We start from the raw sequence: 17,556 nt of genomic DNA, 5'->3' as shown, positions 1-17,556 counted from the left end.
CATGAATTGTAGCCTAGGAACTCGGAATATGTTCCATCACTTACTTCATCGGCAGAGGACAAGATTTTAATAACAAATACAGGACCCTTGTCGTGTGGGTGGATGGATATCAATGTGAATTCAATCTTGTTTGGGTCATAATTGTCATTGTGGTTATCATAGGACGACACATCAGCCCGCATCCTAGTAGTAGTAGTAATAGTAGTAGTAATATCGTCTTGACCTTCTCCTTGTGCCTATGGTAAGTACTAGCAAGTGAAACCAACACGATCATGTGATGGGATCAAAGGTAGTTCCACCCAGTGCATGCTTACTTATAGGGTTACACAATTAATAGTAATAAAAATATGTCGGATACCCACAGGGGGTGGGTCTTGAAGGCTCATGCACCGGGTTTAAAAACATGCCCCTTATTAAGACCAAGCCGTCGTACGTAGTTGCCGACCAGATGGATGGCCATCAGCAACATGCCTGTGAAATTCTTAGGCTTCGGCAAGTAGTAGAATTCAAAATCATAGTTGTTGGGACTGAGGGGTGGAATGAAGTCAAAGGTCAAGGGAAATGAGGAATGATCGACGAGATGTTCATGGACGAGGGGAAGGGCGTAAACTTGTCCAACACGCGATATGTAACCTTTAATTTTGTAGAGTAGCATCTTGTTAACAAGAACATCAATTTCATCGAAATATTTTTTCTCGCAAATATTTTATGTGACAATATTTAACTTTTCAAATAAAATAAAATAAAAAATGGATAGCCTCGATCAATAACCGCCCCGCCAAATTCCAATTCTAATTCCAATTCCAGTTCCGTGGGTTTTCCGAGCGATGTTTTGGAATTGGATTAGGAATTAAATTAAAACATTTAGATTTTTACAATTGAATAATTCATGAAAATGAAATGAATTACGAGTTTCCAAACAGTACCTAAACTAAATATAAATCAAATTTGCGACTTTATTATATCATAATATATTTGTATATTTAAGTCGAAAATTACTCAATGAAATTGACTTCTTTGGTTGAAGTTACTCGTACATATATACTCGTATGAATAATACAGCTAACTGATCAGGGCGACCTACCTAAATGAAAATTCAGCAGTAGAGTATAATTCTCTGAGACGGGGTAACCTAATGAATGCAACTTCGGGGGCACTGACCCACGGCTAACTGTACCTGATAGTCTTCACTATGTCCTATACATGTCAAACTTAAACCATTGTATCAGGCACTGAGCACCGATAACTTCTTGTCATATCTGTTGAGCTTTCGCGTAGAGCTTTCCGAGATACAAAAATGGACATTTATTGGTGATTCCATGGTTACGGAATTCGCTATGAATAAGTCCTTACCAATTTGTGATTCAGTCGTATAGAATGTGTGTTATATGGTCTTATAGAATGTGTGTTATATTTATGTTCAGTATAGAATTCCCTTTTTAACAATTCGCGATTTCGTAGGGCACGTGGAGTTCCTCAACGTAACACAATTACACAAACCATTCCCAAGCAAACATGCATAACAAACTGTTTGATGTTCAGTTACCGCAGATTTCATTGATAATAGCAAACTTCATAGCTAATTTATCCTGGAGATTAAATCGTATTGTCTCCTTAAGTGATGACGTGGGAAACACTTTGGATACGGACGACAACATTAGAGAACACATCTTTCAATTTTACTCGAACCTATATTCGACTGAAAAGCTCTATGTTAGCCATCCAAGCTTTTGTTCCCTAACACTAAATTCCATTTGACTGACACGCTTCCCACTGATCTTGAGGTTCACACTGCCCTCTTCACTCTTCGACCAACTAAGGCTCCTAGTCCAGATGGCTTTCATGCCATATTTTACCAAAAACATTGGGATCTTGTGAAAGATGACCTCATTTGTTTTGTCCATAAGTGTTTTGACTCCCTTTCTGTCCCTCATCTTGTTAATAACACTCTTATCTCCCTCGTCCCTAAAGTTAACAACCCAAGTACTATCAAGCAATTCAGACCCATTAGTCTCTGCAACACTTCGTATAAAGTCTTAACAAAAATTCTCGCTAATAAGATGAAGGGTTTCCTTCCCTCTATCATCTCTCCTAATCAAGGTAGTTCTTTACCTGGTATAGGTACTGACTACTGACTATAACTTCATTGTTGCATATGAGGTTATTAACTCGTGCAAAGGTCGAAAAGGCTAGTTTGCTTTAAAAATTGACCTGAAAAGCCTTTGATCGCCTTAAGTGGGATTTTATTAGAGAATGTTTTATTAATGTCCTTTTTTCCCTACTATATCCTTAATTATGAGTTGCATCACTAGTACTTTCGCCTGGTTCTTATTAATGGTGCCCCCGTCTAGGGGGATAAGACAAGGTGACCCTCTTTCTCCTTACCTCTTCATCCTTTGTATGAATCACCTCTCAAGGCTGATTCATGATGCTTGCGAGATGGCTCTTGGACCCCTTTTAAGTTAGGGAAAAGGCGCATGCACATCTCCCATTTGCTGTATGCTGATGACATTCTTCTTTTTGGTGAAGTTTCTGAGCAAATTCTTCGTGCTTTACAAAACACTTTCCATTCCTTTTGCCACATTTCTGGACAGCGCATAAAATTTTCTAAAAGCAGCTTATCTTCTCCCCTAACACATCGGCTAATTGTATAACCATTTTTGAGTCAGGCTTAGGTTTGACTACTTCCCCAAATCTTGGTACCTACCTTTGTTATCCCCTCACCCACAAGCGTCTCAGTAAACTTGGTGTCTAACCAATCATCAATCGTGTACGAGATAGATTATCCTCATGGAAAACCGCCTTCCTCTTCAAGGCGAGTAGAATTTGTTTCATAAATGCCACCTTAAATGTCATTCCCTCTTACCACCTCCAATGTCTTCGCCTTCCCACCTATGCGATTCGGTCTCTGGATTCCATTATTAATAATTTCCTTTGGGGAGGATCTTTGAACTCCGGGAAATTACATCTTGTTAATTGGGAAAGAGTCACTAGTCCCAAATCAACGGGTGGACTGGGTATCCGCTCCAATAATATTCTCAGCAAAGCTTTCATGGTCAAACATTGTTTCTAAAGCGGATAACATGACAACCGAGGCTTTGAAGAGTAAATATATTGCTAGAAGGATTGCGCCTCTTTCCTTTTCCAAAGGTTCCAGAAACGGGTGAGCAGCCAATAAGAGCTCAATTTCTTGGTCTATCGGTGATAGCGATCCGCTATCTCCTTATGGGAGGGTGTTTGGCTTCCTTTTGGTACATTGCGTTCTCTTATCTCGGGGCCTCTCTCTCTTCCTGATTTCTCAAGTAACCTCTCTGCCATTATATCTAATAATAGGTGGGATCTTGACACTTTGTCCTTGGACCTTCCTCCTTAAATTTTGAATTTGATTCACTCTATTCCTCTCCTTTCCAAGACGAGACCTGACATTATCATCTCTTCCCTCGTCACCATAAACTCCTTCTCCCTCTCCCTATCCTACGATTAATTGTGAAAATAGGAGGATCCTTCGAATTCTGGTCCCTTTGCTTAAATTTGGAAAGTCCATACCCAGCCTAAGATTAGATTTTTTATTTGGTTAGCTTATTGTGACAGACTTCCTTCTGCCAACACTCTTTTTACACGACAAGTGCTTCCTTCTCTCATTTGTAAGTTTTGTAATCTCGCCCCTGAATGCGCTATCCATCTGCTTAGAGATTGTCCTTACTCTAGAGATGTTTGGAATGAATTTGAGCCACCACCTGATTTTTACACATCCCCCTTCATGTTTGGCTTAATAACAATCTTAATGATGAAACGAGTGTCAGTGGCCTCTCTTGGGCTACTCTTTTCTCGTTCCTCATCTGGAATATTTGGGTTAGGCTCAACAAATGGGTCTTTCAGGCTCCTGTTCCTTCATCCACCTTTGGTTCAAACTTGCCAAGTTCCTGGCGACTAAGTGGTATTCCCTTCAGCCTATAAATTTGTCCCCCGCCATTTCCCCTACAAATTCTAATGTCTCTGCCACTTGGATTTCGCCGCCTCTTGGCAATCTTAAGATTAATTGTGATGCGTCTGTTCATATTTATAAGCGTATTGCTGGGTTAGCTTCTATTTGTCGTGATCATCTTGGCAATTGGGTTATCGGATCTGGGTCCTTTGTGTCTTGTAACACGGTTTATAATGATGAGCTTTTGGCTGTTCGCGAAGGCCGGTCAGTTGCTATTAAGTTTCCTACCTATGATGGAGTCATTGTTGCGGATTGTAAATGGGTGGTCGATGATATTTTACACCAAAATTTGATTTTGAATTCTAGTTCTAACATTATTACGGACTGTAGGGAACTCTTGCAGGGCTTGCCCAAGTGGGAAATCGTGTTCGAGTAAAGGGAATTGAACGTAACTGATGATCTTGTGGCTCGATGGGTTGTTAAGCAAGGCCACCGTTCTCTTCCGGGTCTGTTTTGGTGGGTTGATCCTCCACCTTTTAATTTGCTGATGTTTACCTTTGCAAGGATAAAAACTTTGGAACACCTACTCCTAGTTTTAGTATGTTCACCTTTTTCAAACTTGCAATCATTTTTAATTCATATAATGATATGATACTAAGCATACTCTTTAATCATATAGATATTACATTCAATACAAATATATTTTTAAAATCGTTTTTCGTGTCATGCCCATATTTGGAAAGTTTAAGTATATTTACGTGATGGAGAATCAAGAAAAATTAGGATTAATTTAATTAGTAAACAGGTCATTCGTGTCGGGTTCGTGTTTAGAAAGTTCAACCCAAATCCAACCCAATTAATTATCGTGTCGTGTTCATGTCGACTCACTTACATAAATGGGTCATTAAGCCTCAACCCAACCCGTTAATTCCGTGTCAGGTTCGTGTCGTGTCATAACCTATATGCGTCTAACAGAAATAAAGTAATGCTAGAAGACACGACGCCTTAATTGCGGCAAATTTTAGTCTATTATTAACGTATGTACCATATTAGGAAAGTAATAATAGAAAATAATTTTGGAAAATAACAATAGAAAATAACTAGTTTTTGTACCCGTGCACTGCACGGGTGGCGATGTAGGGTGTTAATCGAAGTAGATCTTATGTATACATCTTTTTGAGTGGAGGCGTAAGATTAATTCATTAGTAGATTTTAGATAAACTTTTAAAAAGTTATTTTGTTAATGCATACTCATATTAGTATAGTTAAATCTCGCAATATATTTATAGTAGTGCTCGAGACCCACCACCAAATGCACCACCGCACCCAACTCCTTCTTTCTACTGGACCACAACCTCCTACTCAACTTATATCTCAGCATCCCCCTTACCAACCAACCAACCAATTCATATCTCATTAGTCATCACCTCCTCAATTGAACATCCCCTACCCCCTCTTGTCTCCACCATCCCATACGCCCCCTCACACCGTCCCTCCGACATAACTACCATCCCCTGACCCTTACCTATGTGTGACCCCTAACCCTGACCATACATGTATGAAACCCCACCCCATTTTACCCACTTATCGCAACCCCTCCCCTATCACAACCTCTAATCCCACCATCAACACAGCCCCTTCATATCTTTATTCAAGTCGTCAAATACCAATAGTTTTATTTCTTTTCTTTTGTTTATTATTTTGACACTTGTTTCACAACATTGTTCATCATTTTGTCTTGCACTCAAAAAATTCTACTTACTCCGTTCCATTGAATAGTTTACGTTTTCTATTTTAAGTTGCAGCTGTTCCATTTGATTGTTTACGTTTCCTTAAATGAATTTCTTTGATCAATTAAACGACCTACATACCCTTGTCTACTTTTGTACCTTTTGGTGTGAGTGACAAAAGGTGTGAGACTCCTATGAGGGTAGTTTTGTAAGTACTAAGTACACCAATTCTCATTTAAGACGGCATTATTCGTCTTAAGCTTAAGATGAGTCAAGTTTCATACCACTTGTTACTTTTCCCGAATAGTGTCGTCTTAAGGGAGAATTACTATTGTAGGTATGTATATGAAAAGTAGAGACACCCACTTTCTTAATATTTGTGATATTTATGCAAAAATAAACGTAAACAATTCAATAAAAACGGAGGATGTATAACCTTTCCCACTATCATGTTTTCCACCATTTACTTTTTTTTTTTTTGATTTTTTTTCCACCATTTACTTCATTACTTGATCCTTTAATTTTCATGTCAAACGAAGTCTAACTACAAAATATACACAAGTATTCCCAACATTTCTGAAATACCTTTTGTATTCAATACCATATAAGATTTTAAAAGTCCTATTCAAAATTTTGGTTCTCGTATATTTGTAGATATAAACAGCCTTAATGATCTTGTTCTAAAAAGATTCCAAATGACCTAATCCATAAAACCTTTAAAATAGCAACCTAAAATTTACATAAATAGAGCCACTCTAAAACAATTCATATCATCAACAATGAAAAATACAATTAATATGAGTAGATATCATCCCACCCTCACTTGACCAAGTCTCGTAGGAAACGATCTCATACTAAGTTTATTACGAAACCATCAATAGTAGTAAAAATGGTAATATAGGAGTTAAAAAACCAAGTACGAATCGTGAATAAAGGTAAAATAGGTACGCTTATTATGAAAATAGCCAGATAGGTATGTAAATAAGTGTCATTTCTGCTTACCATCAACAATAAAAAGGTCACAAAAAACAAACGAAATGGTAGGGAAAAGTTGTCTCTCATTAAAAACTTAGTAAGAGATCGTCTGCCCAACTACTATTGTTGGGTAGCCCTTATCAAATATCTCCCTTCCAAATAGTAAGAGATCGTCTCTTCTAAGTTTTTGTGCACTGGTATTTTGACCTTGAAATTATTCTCTCACTACTCGTTGTCAAGACTATTATCTATTTTTATAATTTGAAACTTAAAAATTTATCAAAATATTGAACTATTATGAAAGAAATATTTGGTACTATATATAGGGTTCATCTCATCATGATTTTATTATGAGACTATTTTGTTTTATAAGATATTAGGAAAGTAATATCAATATGACTAAATTAGATACTATGTATTTGATAAAATTACGTTTTCTAGTTTGTAATTGTAGGACTCTACCCTAGAATTTAGATTATAATATATATATAGATTATAAATAGGGATTCTCTAATCGTATAACTACGTATATTACTTCCATCTCAATTTGGCAGAGGTAGGTAGGTTACGAGCTATGGGAAAGGGGAAACAAAGGTCGATCATGGCGAACATGAGAGAAGACAGACTGAGTTCCCTCCCCGACGCTCTTCTTCTCGAAATCCTCTCCCTCATTCCTTTCAAATCCGCCATTAAAACCTGCGCTTTATCGCGAAGATGGCGTCATCTCTGGACCCACATAAACTCCATCTGCGTCGACAATCTTACCGTTGGTTCGTTAACTACTTTTGATGAAATTATGCACAAACTTGACTCACCATTCATTCATACTTTCACTCTCCAATTTCCGGGAGACGATTCTGATTCCTCAAATACCACTGTTTTACTCATCGATAGCTGTATTCGCAAAATTTGTCAACGAAAGGTTCGTCACCTTAATTTAGCATTACCCAATAGTTTTAGTAAGCATGCATACAGGGCGGTGGCTTGTATTTTTGAAACGACTTCGTTGGTGTCGATCAAATTGAGGGACGAGTTTTATAAAGTTGGAGATCGTATTGAGCTTCCAAATTTGAAGAAGTTGGACATATATATAGTTCCATCGCAATGCGAATGGTTGAGTAAATTGATTAAGGTTTGTCCGTTGCTCGAGGAATTATCTTTCATGGTTAAGTTTACTACGGGTTATGAAACCGTTTTTGTTAATTGTTCAAGCCCTAATTTGAAACGATTGTCAATGAATTTAAACTCATATAATCCTAGTAAAATGGTTATTAGTGCCCCCAAGTTAGAGTACTTGTTTGCTCGCGTACCAATCTTATCCACAATTTCCTTTTGTGATAAATCGGATAGCTTACAAGAAGCGGATATTGAATTTCATGGGGTTCGACAAGGAATATCCAATGTTTTTGTCGATTCGTGGATTCGACAAATTTGTGAAAGAAATGTCCGTCACCTTAATTTAGAATGTCCCAACAGTTTTAGTAAGCATGCATTCAGGGGGTTTGCTTGTATTTTTGAAACTACTTCGTTGGTGTCGATCAAATTGAGGGACGTTTTTTGTATGGAAAACAAAACATTGAGGACCGGGTTTTCTTCCAAAAGCGATCCCATTCAGCTTCCTCATTTGAAGAAGTTAGACATATATATCAATCCTTGGCAATGCGAATGGTTAAGTAAATTAATTGAGGTTTGTCCTTTACTCGAGGAACTGTCTTTCATGGTTAGGTTTACTACGGATTATGATACCGTTTTTGTTAATTGTTCTAGCCCTAATTTGAAACGATTGTCGATGGATTTAACTTCATATAATTTTAGTAAAGTGGTTATTGATGCCCCGAAATTAGAGTACTTGTTTGCTCGCGCTCAAAAGTCATCGACATTTTCCTTTTGTGATAAACCGGTTAGCCTACAAGAAGCAAATATTGAATTTCAGGCTGAACGTGTTATTTCAAATGAGGGAGTCATTTTAAACTCAAAATTGTACGAAGAAATATCCAATGTTTGGATTCTGACGGATATCAGCCTACGATTTAATGTGCTCGACACATTCACGGCCTTTGCGAATTTGACTCGTCTTAAATTGAAGATGAAACGGTTTGACAATTGTAACAGCCTTTTGCAATTCTTGGCACTCTGTCCTGTATTAGATGCTCTGATCTTAAACTTTGGGTATATGGGTAAAATACATAATGATGATGATGATGCGAGGTGGATCCTTCCAAAGCGTGCATCCGGCACCAAGTTGAGACGACTCAAGAGGATGGAGATAAACGCGTGTCTTAAAGATCATCATAAAAGCTACCAGTATTTTTCAGAACTGGTGGAGTACATGTTAGAAAGAGCATCAAGTTTGAAGCATTTTCATTTTACTATAAATGACCTATACGGACAATACGGTAATCTGGAACATTTGTTATGTAATTCGATCTATAAATGTCGGGCTTCAAGAAAGTGTGAGATTCTATTTACTGGGAGATATCTCGCAATGTCTCGAAAGGCCGGTGCCAAGCGTGCCTTTAGACGTCACGGTTAGTCTTCTTTGTTATTCAAGGTAGTAACAAGTATATATGGAGTTACCATCTGTTGGGTCCTATACGCAACCTAAATGATCTAGCGAATATTACACGCAACTTAACTTTCCTAAGAACCGGTTAAAACATGTTTTCTGTCAAGCAATACGTGGAGTAACTGGGAATACGTTTTGCACGAAACGGGAAAGGTGAAAAGAACCCTATTTAAGGAGTGCCAAGAGGCACATTAGCTCTTTGATTTCCTTGTTATCAATCATAGTTTTTTTTGTTTTTGGCTGGCTTGCTTCCTTTTATTTATACGAAGTCACATTTTATTTACATTGCTTATCTTTATGAGTTTGCATTTTCCTTGTTATCTTTCTACTTTCTAAGAAAATAAAATAATGGGATACAGTTTATTACTCCCTATGACCCCGTAAATTATTATCATTAGCCTTTTATACGTTTGTTGATGCACATTTTATTTCTTAAATATCTTCACTTGCATTAGTGTGAAAATTTTATTAAGTAAAAAAATTATAAAATTTTGATATCCTTGAACAAATCAAACAAGATCTCTCATATCTATACTTTATATATAACTAAATTTGATGCTCCAATAAGGTTATGTTTTCTAGTTTGTTAAATATATATACGATTCTATATCTTGTCATAATTTATAAAATAACGCTACTAGTATACTATGTATATATACTCCGTATATATTATTCCCTACATCCCAATCATAATTCTTATCACAATCGTATTTTTCATATATATACTCGTAACTCCGTATATCAATACAATACGACTTGTGAGAAAAAGGAAACAAAGGTCGATCATGGCGGACATGAGAGAAGACAGACTGAGTTCCCTCCCCGACGCCATTCTTATCGAAATCATCTCCCTTCTTCCTCTCAAATCCGTCATTATAACCGACGCTTTATCGCGAAGATGGCATCATCTCTGGACCCAATCAATCTCCATTTACTTCGTCAATCTTACCATTAATTATTTCAATACTTTTGATCAACTCATCCACAAATTTACCTCACCCTTCATTCATACTTTCACTATCGAATTTCAGGGTGTTTATGATTTGTCAAATGATCGCCATGTTTTATTCGATTCATGGCTTCGACTAATTTGTCAACGAAACGTTTGTCACCTTAATTATTAAGCATTTCCCAATTGTTGTAATCCCAATGTATACAAGTCGTTGGATAGTATTTTTGAAATGACTTCGTTGGTGTCGGTCAAATTGAGACCCGAGTTTGCCTTCGATGGTGGTGATTCCATTAACCTTCCTCATTTAAAAAAGCTGGACATATATCTCCGTTGTTCGCAACGTCAATGGTTGAATAAATTGATTTCGGTTTGTCCATTGCTCGAGGAATTGTCCTTCACATTTATGTCTATTATTACCGGGAATGAAACCTTTTTTTTTAATTGTTCGTCTTCTATTTTGAGACGGTTGTCAATTAATTTAGCTTCAAGTAATGATAGTATAATCCTAGTAATGTAATTATCGATGCCCCAAAATTAGAGTACTTGTCTGCTCACGCTCCTAAATCCTCGTCAATTTTCTTTGGTGACAAACCGGTTAGCTTACAAGAAGCGAATATTGAATTGTGGAATAAACGTGATGGAAGTCCAAACGACGAAGCCATGTTCAGCTCAAAATTGTACCAAGGAATATCCAATGTTAGGATCCTCACGGACTGCATCCAAGATTTTAATGTGCTCAACACATTCATGGCCTTTCCGAATTTGACCCGTCTTACATTGATTATGAAACCGTATGACAATTGTGAAAGTCTTTTGAAATTCTTGTCACTTTGTCCGCTATTAGATGTTCTGATCTTAAACTTTGGGTACATGAACATGGCTATAAATGATGAGACGTGGGTCTGTCCAAAGCATGCATCCGAATCCACATTGGGACGGGTCAAGAGGATCGAGATAGACACGAGCAATGTCCTTGATTATGAATGTGGACACTAATAGTCCAATTACTAGTGCTCCTATCACTGGTGTTACTGGTATGACTAGCTCTAATAATGATCAGCCATCACTTTCTCAACAATCACCTCTTAGAGCAGTTCAAGAAACACCTCAGGTCAGAAAGTCCACTAGACCATTTCAAGTGTACTCAGAAATTGCCAGTTCAACATGCTGCATCATCAGTTTCCCAGTCATTTCATGCCTCAATACTTAAGGATATGTGTGACTTTGATGAATCCTACGTAGCCTCTATAGCTACAGTTTTTGAAGAATATGAGCCTTACAATTATAAGGAGGTCAACACTGATAGTAGATGGGTAGAAGCCATGAATAAAGAGCTACAAGCATTGGAGGAAATCAGACATGGGACATACCCCTTGGCTCTAAATGGGTATATAAGATCAAATATAAGGCAGATGGGACGGTTGAGAGGTTTAAAGCTAAACTAGTTGCAAAGGGGTTTACACAGGTTAAGGATAAAGATTATACCCACACTTTTTCTCCTGTGGCTAAGTTTACAACTGTCAGAACCCTACTTGTATTAGCTGCTGACTATGGACTGGAATTTGCATCGTTGGACATCAATAATGCTTTTTTGCATGGCTTCCTTGAAGAAGATATTTATATAAGAGCACCTGAAGGTTATAAAGTACCACCTGGTCATTATTGCAAGCTAAAAAGATCACTTTATGGGCTCAAACAAGCCTATAGACAATGGAACAAAGAATTAACTAAGTACTTGCAAAGTCTTGGGTTTGAGTTTATTTACCAGATACTCCCTCCTATTCACCGTTTTCTTCCCTATTTCCTTAAACGGATTATTCAGGTTTTCTTCCCCTTTCTTATTTTGGAAACTTTTTACTCTTATTTTATTCATTCATTTCTCCTATTACCAAACCTCACCTAACTTTTACTCTTATTTTAATCATCCTTCTCTCCTATCACCATACCCCACATAACTCACAATTCCTTATTTAATTCCCAATTATTCATTCCTCTCTCCAATCCACAAACCCCACCATCTTTCTTTAACTCCCTCCTTAAATTCTTGTGCCCCAAAACAAAGGGAAGAAAACACTGAATTGGAGGGAGTATAATGATATCAATAACATGTTCACTGTTGCTTTGGTGTATGTTGATGATGTTCTACTCACGGGACTTCAGAAGAAGAGATCAAGCAGGTTAAGGACGGGCTACACACAGCCTTTACCATTAAGGACTTGGGTCATATCAGGTACTTCTTGGGTTTGGAGATATCAAAGAACAAAACAGGGTTGTTAATCAACCAGAGGAAATACATCTTGGACATTCTAAAAGATTTGCGGATGGAGAATTGTGATTCATTTTCCAATTCAAAGGGGTTTAAAGTTATCTATTGATGATGGTGAGTTACTAGAGCGACTCGATCAAGTACATAAGATTAGTGGGTAGCTGCTTTATCTTAATATGTCTAGGCCACACATCTCATATGATGTGCAACATTTAAGTTAATTCCTCGGTCGGCCCCAGAACACCTCCGTCGCCAAGTTTTCTATGATGGACAATAGTTCTTGTAATGGATGCTTTGATTGGGAGTTTGCCCCTCCTTTATTTTGTAATTCGTGCTTGTACGATTAACTTTGTATCGGCTATCACGCCACTCTCCCCTGACCCTCCCCCGTGATGTACTTGAGTATTGATTACGGTTACTTTTAATTTATATATGTTCCTTTCGTCCAAAAAAAATAACTCCATTTTTTCCAATTTATAGAATTTTAATTCACTCGCATTTACCGTGACAACCAAACGGTAGTGAAGTCTCTAACTATCTCACACATTAGTAGTAAATAATACTCTCAATCATTTCTACTCGCTTTCCTTTTTCATGCTAATCGAATTTTCTTACCTCTTTCCTTTTTTTTGATAAGTTTTGTACGGTCCAAATCCATTTGCATGATATGGGGTAGAGTGTTTTATATGGTTCAAATTCATTTTTTTTATTACTTGTGCAAAGTGGAAGGGGGAAGAAATGATTGACGAGGAGAGAGTATAAAAGTTATATAAAATTAATTTTTGAATTATATTTATGATTAAAACAACTAAATTTATAATCTTTTAATAACATCTCTTATCTTATGTTATACAAAAATACTATTCCCTCTACACACTCATTTTCACCTCATTTCTCTAATACTTCATCTGTCCAGTGAATTGTTTACACTTACTTTATTTTGTAAGGGGAAAAAACAAGTGCAAACTATTAACGGTGACGGAAGGAGGCCAAGGAGTATTTTATTGAAATGGGCGAGAATGAGTGAATGGAGGGAGTAATATTTTGGGTGTTTATAGTATGTATATACGGAATTCATTTATACGGAGTATAATTTAGTTAAGAATGTTATTAACATTAATATTTGTTCTTCTCTTTATATTATAGCAAAAAAAGTCTCTAGCTGTTAGATTGAACGGGTCGTCTCGTGTGACTCGTGTCTCATCCCAACTCTAAATTTCGAAGGTTACGTTGTATGAAACCCTAAACGTAGTAACCACTAGTAGACATTATGTATCAATGTTGGAAATTATGGTATACTCCGTATTATATAATGTGGAGTAATTATTATCTTTGAAAAATAATAATCTTATTATTATAATAATCTTTGTTAAGATTGGATTTCATAGTTTGTTAAATAGAAGAATCTAAATACAACTATGAAACTATATTGTAGTACTTTTTTCGTCTCAATCAATCATATATTTACATTTGATTAAAACATTTCTCAGAATAAAGCTCGATCATGGCTGACACGAGAAAACAGAGAATAGATAGACTGAGTTTCCTCCCCGACGCTCTTCTTATCGAAATAATCTCCCTCCTTCCTCTCAAATCCGCCATTATAACCGACACTTTATCCCGAAGATGGCGTCATCTCTGGACCCACTCAACTGCCATCAACTTCGACAAACTTACGTCCAGTTTCTTCAAAACAGTCGATAAAATCATGCACAAACTTGCCTCACCCTTCATTCATGATTTCACTCTCGAATTTCCGTGTGTTTATAATTTGTCAAATGATCGCCATATTTTAGTCGATTCATGGTTTCGACTAATTCGTAAACGAAACGTTCGTCACCTTAATTTAGCATTTCCTAATAGTTGCAATCCCAATGTATACAAGTCGTTCGCTTGTATTTTTGAAACGACTTCGTTGGTGTCAATCAAATTGAGGCCCGGGTTTGCCTTCAATAACGGCGATCCCATTAACCTTCCTCATTTAAAGAAGCTGGACATATATCTCCGTTGTTCGCAATGCAAATGGTTGAATAAATTGATATTGGCTTGTCCGTTGCTAGAGGAATTGTCCTTAATTGGGTCTTTTATTACTGGGAATGAAACCTTTGTTGTTAATTGTTCGTCTCCTAATTTGAGACGATTGTTAATCGAGTTAGCTTCAGATAAACTTAGTCAAGTATTTATTGATGCCCCGAAATTAGAGTACTTATCTGCTCGTGCTCCTAAATCATCGTCAATTTTCTTTGGTGACAAACCGGTTAGTTTACAACAAGCGGATATTCAATTGTGGAATGAACGGAACAATGAAACCGGGTTAAGCTCAACATTGTACCAAGGGATATCCGATGTTCGGATCCTCACGGACCACAGCCGGCATTTTAATGTGGTCAACACATTGACCGCCTTTCCGAATTTGACTCGTCTTAAATTGATTATGAAATGGTATGACAATTGTAAGTCTCTTTCGAAATTCTTGTCTCTTTGTCCACAATTAGATGTTCTGATCTTAAACTTTGGTGGGTTCAAGAACATGGTTACAAATTATGAGAGGTGGATCAATCCAACCGAAACCCCACTCGGACGAGTCAAGAGGATCGAGATAGTTACGAGAAATGTCCGTGATTATGAACATTACAAGTATTTTTCGGAACTTGTAAGGTACGTGTTAAGGAGCACGGCGAGTTTGGAGCAATTACATATTAGTATCAACAGTGGAAGGAAGCAGGGAAAGGGAATTGCTAATAATGACGGAAAATCTCGCGAATATATGTTATGTAATTTGATCTATAAATGTCGGATGGCTTCAAAAAAGTGTGAAGTTGTATTTACAGGAAAATATCTCGTAATGTCTCGGAAGGCCGGTGCTAGGCATGCGACTATATGTGATGATAGTCATCGTCTTTGAAATTCAAGGTAGTAACAAATGTTCTGCGGAGTCCTATGTGCAATCTATATCGTCTGGCAAGTCTTATACGCAATAATTGAAATTGCCTGCCGCAGTGCCGTGTAATAAACGAAACGGGAGCAGTCGAGCGAGTCCTATGCGCATTTGGCATACCAGTTAGAGTATAGGGCGGCAGCTTGTTTATTTTATGCTTTTTAGTTTGCGTGTTTTTTCTTTGTTAGTTCGTGTGCTTTCTGTCTGTTGTTTATTTTACGTTGAAAAGTTACCACTTAGCTTTTTCAAAAATAGTCATTTAATTATAGCAATAAAAAGTAGTCACTATTTACAGTAAAATGACGACTACTAACATAAAGTGATTTCTTTCTTATGATCGCACATGCTATGGTTTTATAGTAGAATTTGCCGCCGAAGTAAATCTAAAAGACAGCTATCCGCTTGACTTTCTTGGGCACAATCTTTTCTGTTATACGAAGCCATAAGTCACATTTATATGTAACACTTGCTTGGCCAATTATTAACCAACTTATAAGTAACAATCTTTTGAGTTCAACATTTGCATTTCAATCTATATATCTATCTATCTATATTATTAAAGGAAGTATTTTTCAAGCTACATGAGAGACTCCAACCTTTAGAAACTACCTATCTATTATATAATAACCAATAGATAAATATTTGAAATAGAAAAAAGAATTATATCCTATATATAATGTACGTAAATAATGAACTTAATATAATTAATAAAAAACAAATATGAGTCCCGCTACGTTCGAACAACTCCGTCACGCAAGTTGGGAAGACTATATATACCTTGTGTGATGATCCGCACACTTCGAACCCTTAGTTTTATTCATGCTTATGTAATTTTATTTCCCTTGTATATTTTTAGTAAATAGTTTCCTAGTTAGCATAGCTTTCTTTCCATAAATAGGTATATCGCTATTCTACACTAAACTTGTAAATTCAATGTTTCCTGCTACCAGGGTGTAACTATCAAATTTCCCTCTTTAGGGAGTACTAGTGAATGAAAATCTGATTCTTACCTTGTGCCTTCGTATTGCTTGTTGTTGCTTTGTTGTGAACGACTCTTTGCCTTCACTTTACTAACAAGCCGTGTTTGTGAGATCGACACTAGGATCCCGACTCACACACCCGAGACCGATTACGAAAGCCTAGTGCTTGACAAACACTAGTGCTTGGCGCTCTCGTGCAATCCTGTCGAGTGTTGCCGAGACCCGAGTATCGTGCTAGTGAGCGATCCTTCACTAGCTCGAAGATCCTTGTCGCTTGCATCTTGCCTTGAGCCGGGCAAGGGTGCGCGCCATGATTCGGCAAAAGTACCGGACCGTGACATTTGGTATCAGAGCCCGGTCTTCGGACGGGTTTATGCACGCCGCATCTGTTTATCGAGATCGAGAAGATGGGCGAATCAATCGAGGACCGAGTGGATGCCTTAGAGGAATCATTCGACGTCAAGCTTCCCAAACTCGAGGGCGTCGTTATGCGGATGGCCGCGAGCCTCGAGGAGTTGCAGAAGACGGTTTGTGAACTCGAGACGAAGGTGGACGGGTTGAACACCCGCATCCAAGCAATCGGTGATGCGATCCCCGATGATCGGGAGGAAGAGATCAATCATCTACACCGAAAGGTCGAGATGCTAGAAAACACTTGCGCCACGCTCGTGAAAGCGGTGGCCAATGACGGGAAATCTGTGAGGGGCCATAAGGTGAAGGCACCTCCACCTCGTACCTACGATGGGGCGAGGGATTCGAAAGCGGTGGATAACTTTATCTTCGATATGAAGCAATACTTCCGAGTAAATGGGCTCGACGAAGACACGGAAGTTGTCACGGCAAGCATGTATCTAGTCGATGATGCCAAGATGTGGTGGAGGGCTAGGTACAAGGAAATCGATGCGGGCACGATTACGGTGACATCGTGGGCCGACTTCAAGAGGATCTTGAAGGATCACTTCTACCCCGAGAACACGGAGTTTGTTGCTCGGAAAAAGTTGAAGGAAATCAAGCACACCAAATCAATCCGAGAATATGTGAGGGAATTCCCAGCGTGCATGCTCGAGATTACTGAAATGTTCGAGACGGACAGGAAATTCGAATTCATTGACGGGTTGAAGAGGTGGACACAACAGGAGGTCATGAGGCGAGAATCCCCAAAGTGTCTTGGCCATATCGGCCGCGGAGCGCCTGCTCGACTTTTACGGGGAGCGAGAGGCACCA

General features: G+C 37.9%; 1 protein-coding gene across 1 annotated transcript; it reads left to right on the top strand.

Annotated features, from left to right (window-relative positions):
- Positions 1-14,122: 14,122 nt before the first annotated feature.
- Positions 14,123-15,319, top strand: LOC141651190 (F-box/LRR-repeat protein 13-like). Its single transcript, XM_074458911.1, has one exon. The coding sequence runs from the start codon at positions 14,123-14,125 to the stop codon at positions 15,317-15,319; it is 1,197 nt and encodes a 398-aa protein (XP_074315012.1).
- The last annotated feature ends 2,237 nt before the right edge of the window (positions 15,320-17,556 follow it).

The sequence above is a fragment of the Silene latifolia genome, chromosome 4 (genome assembly GCF_048544455.1).
Source record: "Silene latifolia isolate original U9 population chromosome 4, ASM4854445v1, whole genome shotgun sequence".
Taxonomy (NCBI): Eukaryota; Viridiplantae; Streptophyta; class Magnoliopsida; order Caryophyllales; family Caryophyllaceae; genus Silene; species Silene latifolia.
Note: the sequence above shows the minus strand (reverse complement) of the source record. Positions and strands in the feature narration are given on the sequence as shown.

Excerpts from the sequence above, each read along its gene's own strand:
- LOC141651190 (XM_074458911.1), top strand. The coding sequence starts at position 14,123 with ATGCACAAACTTGCCTCACCCTTCATTCATGATTTCACTCTCGAATTT.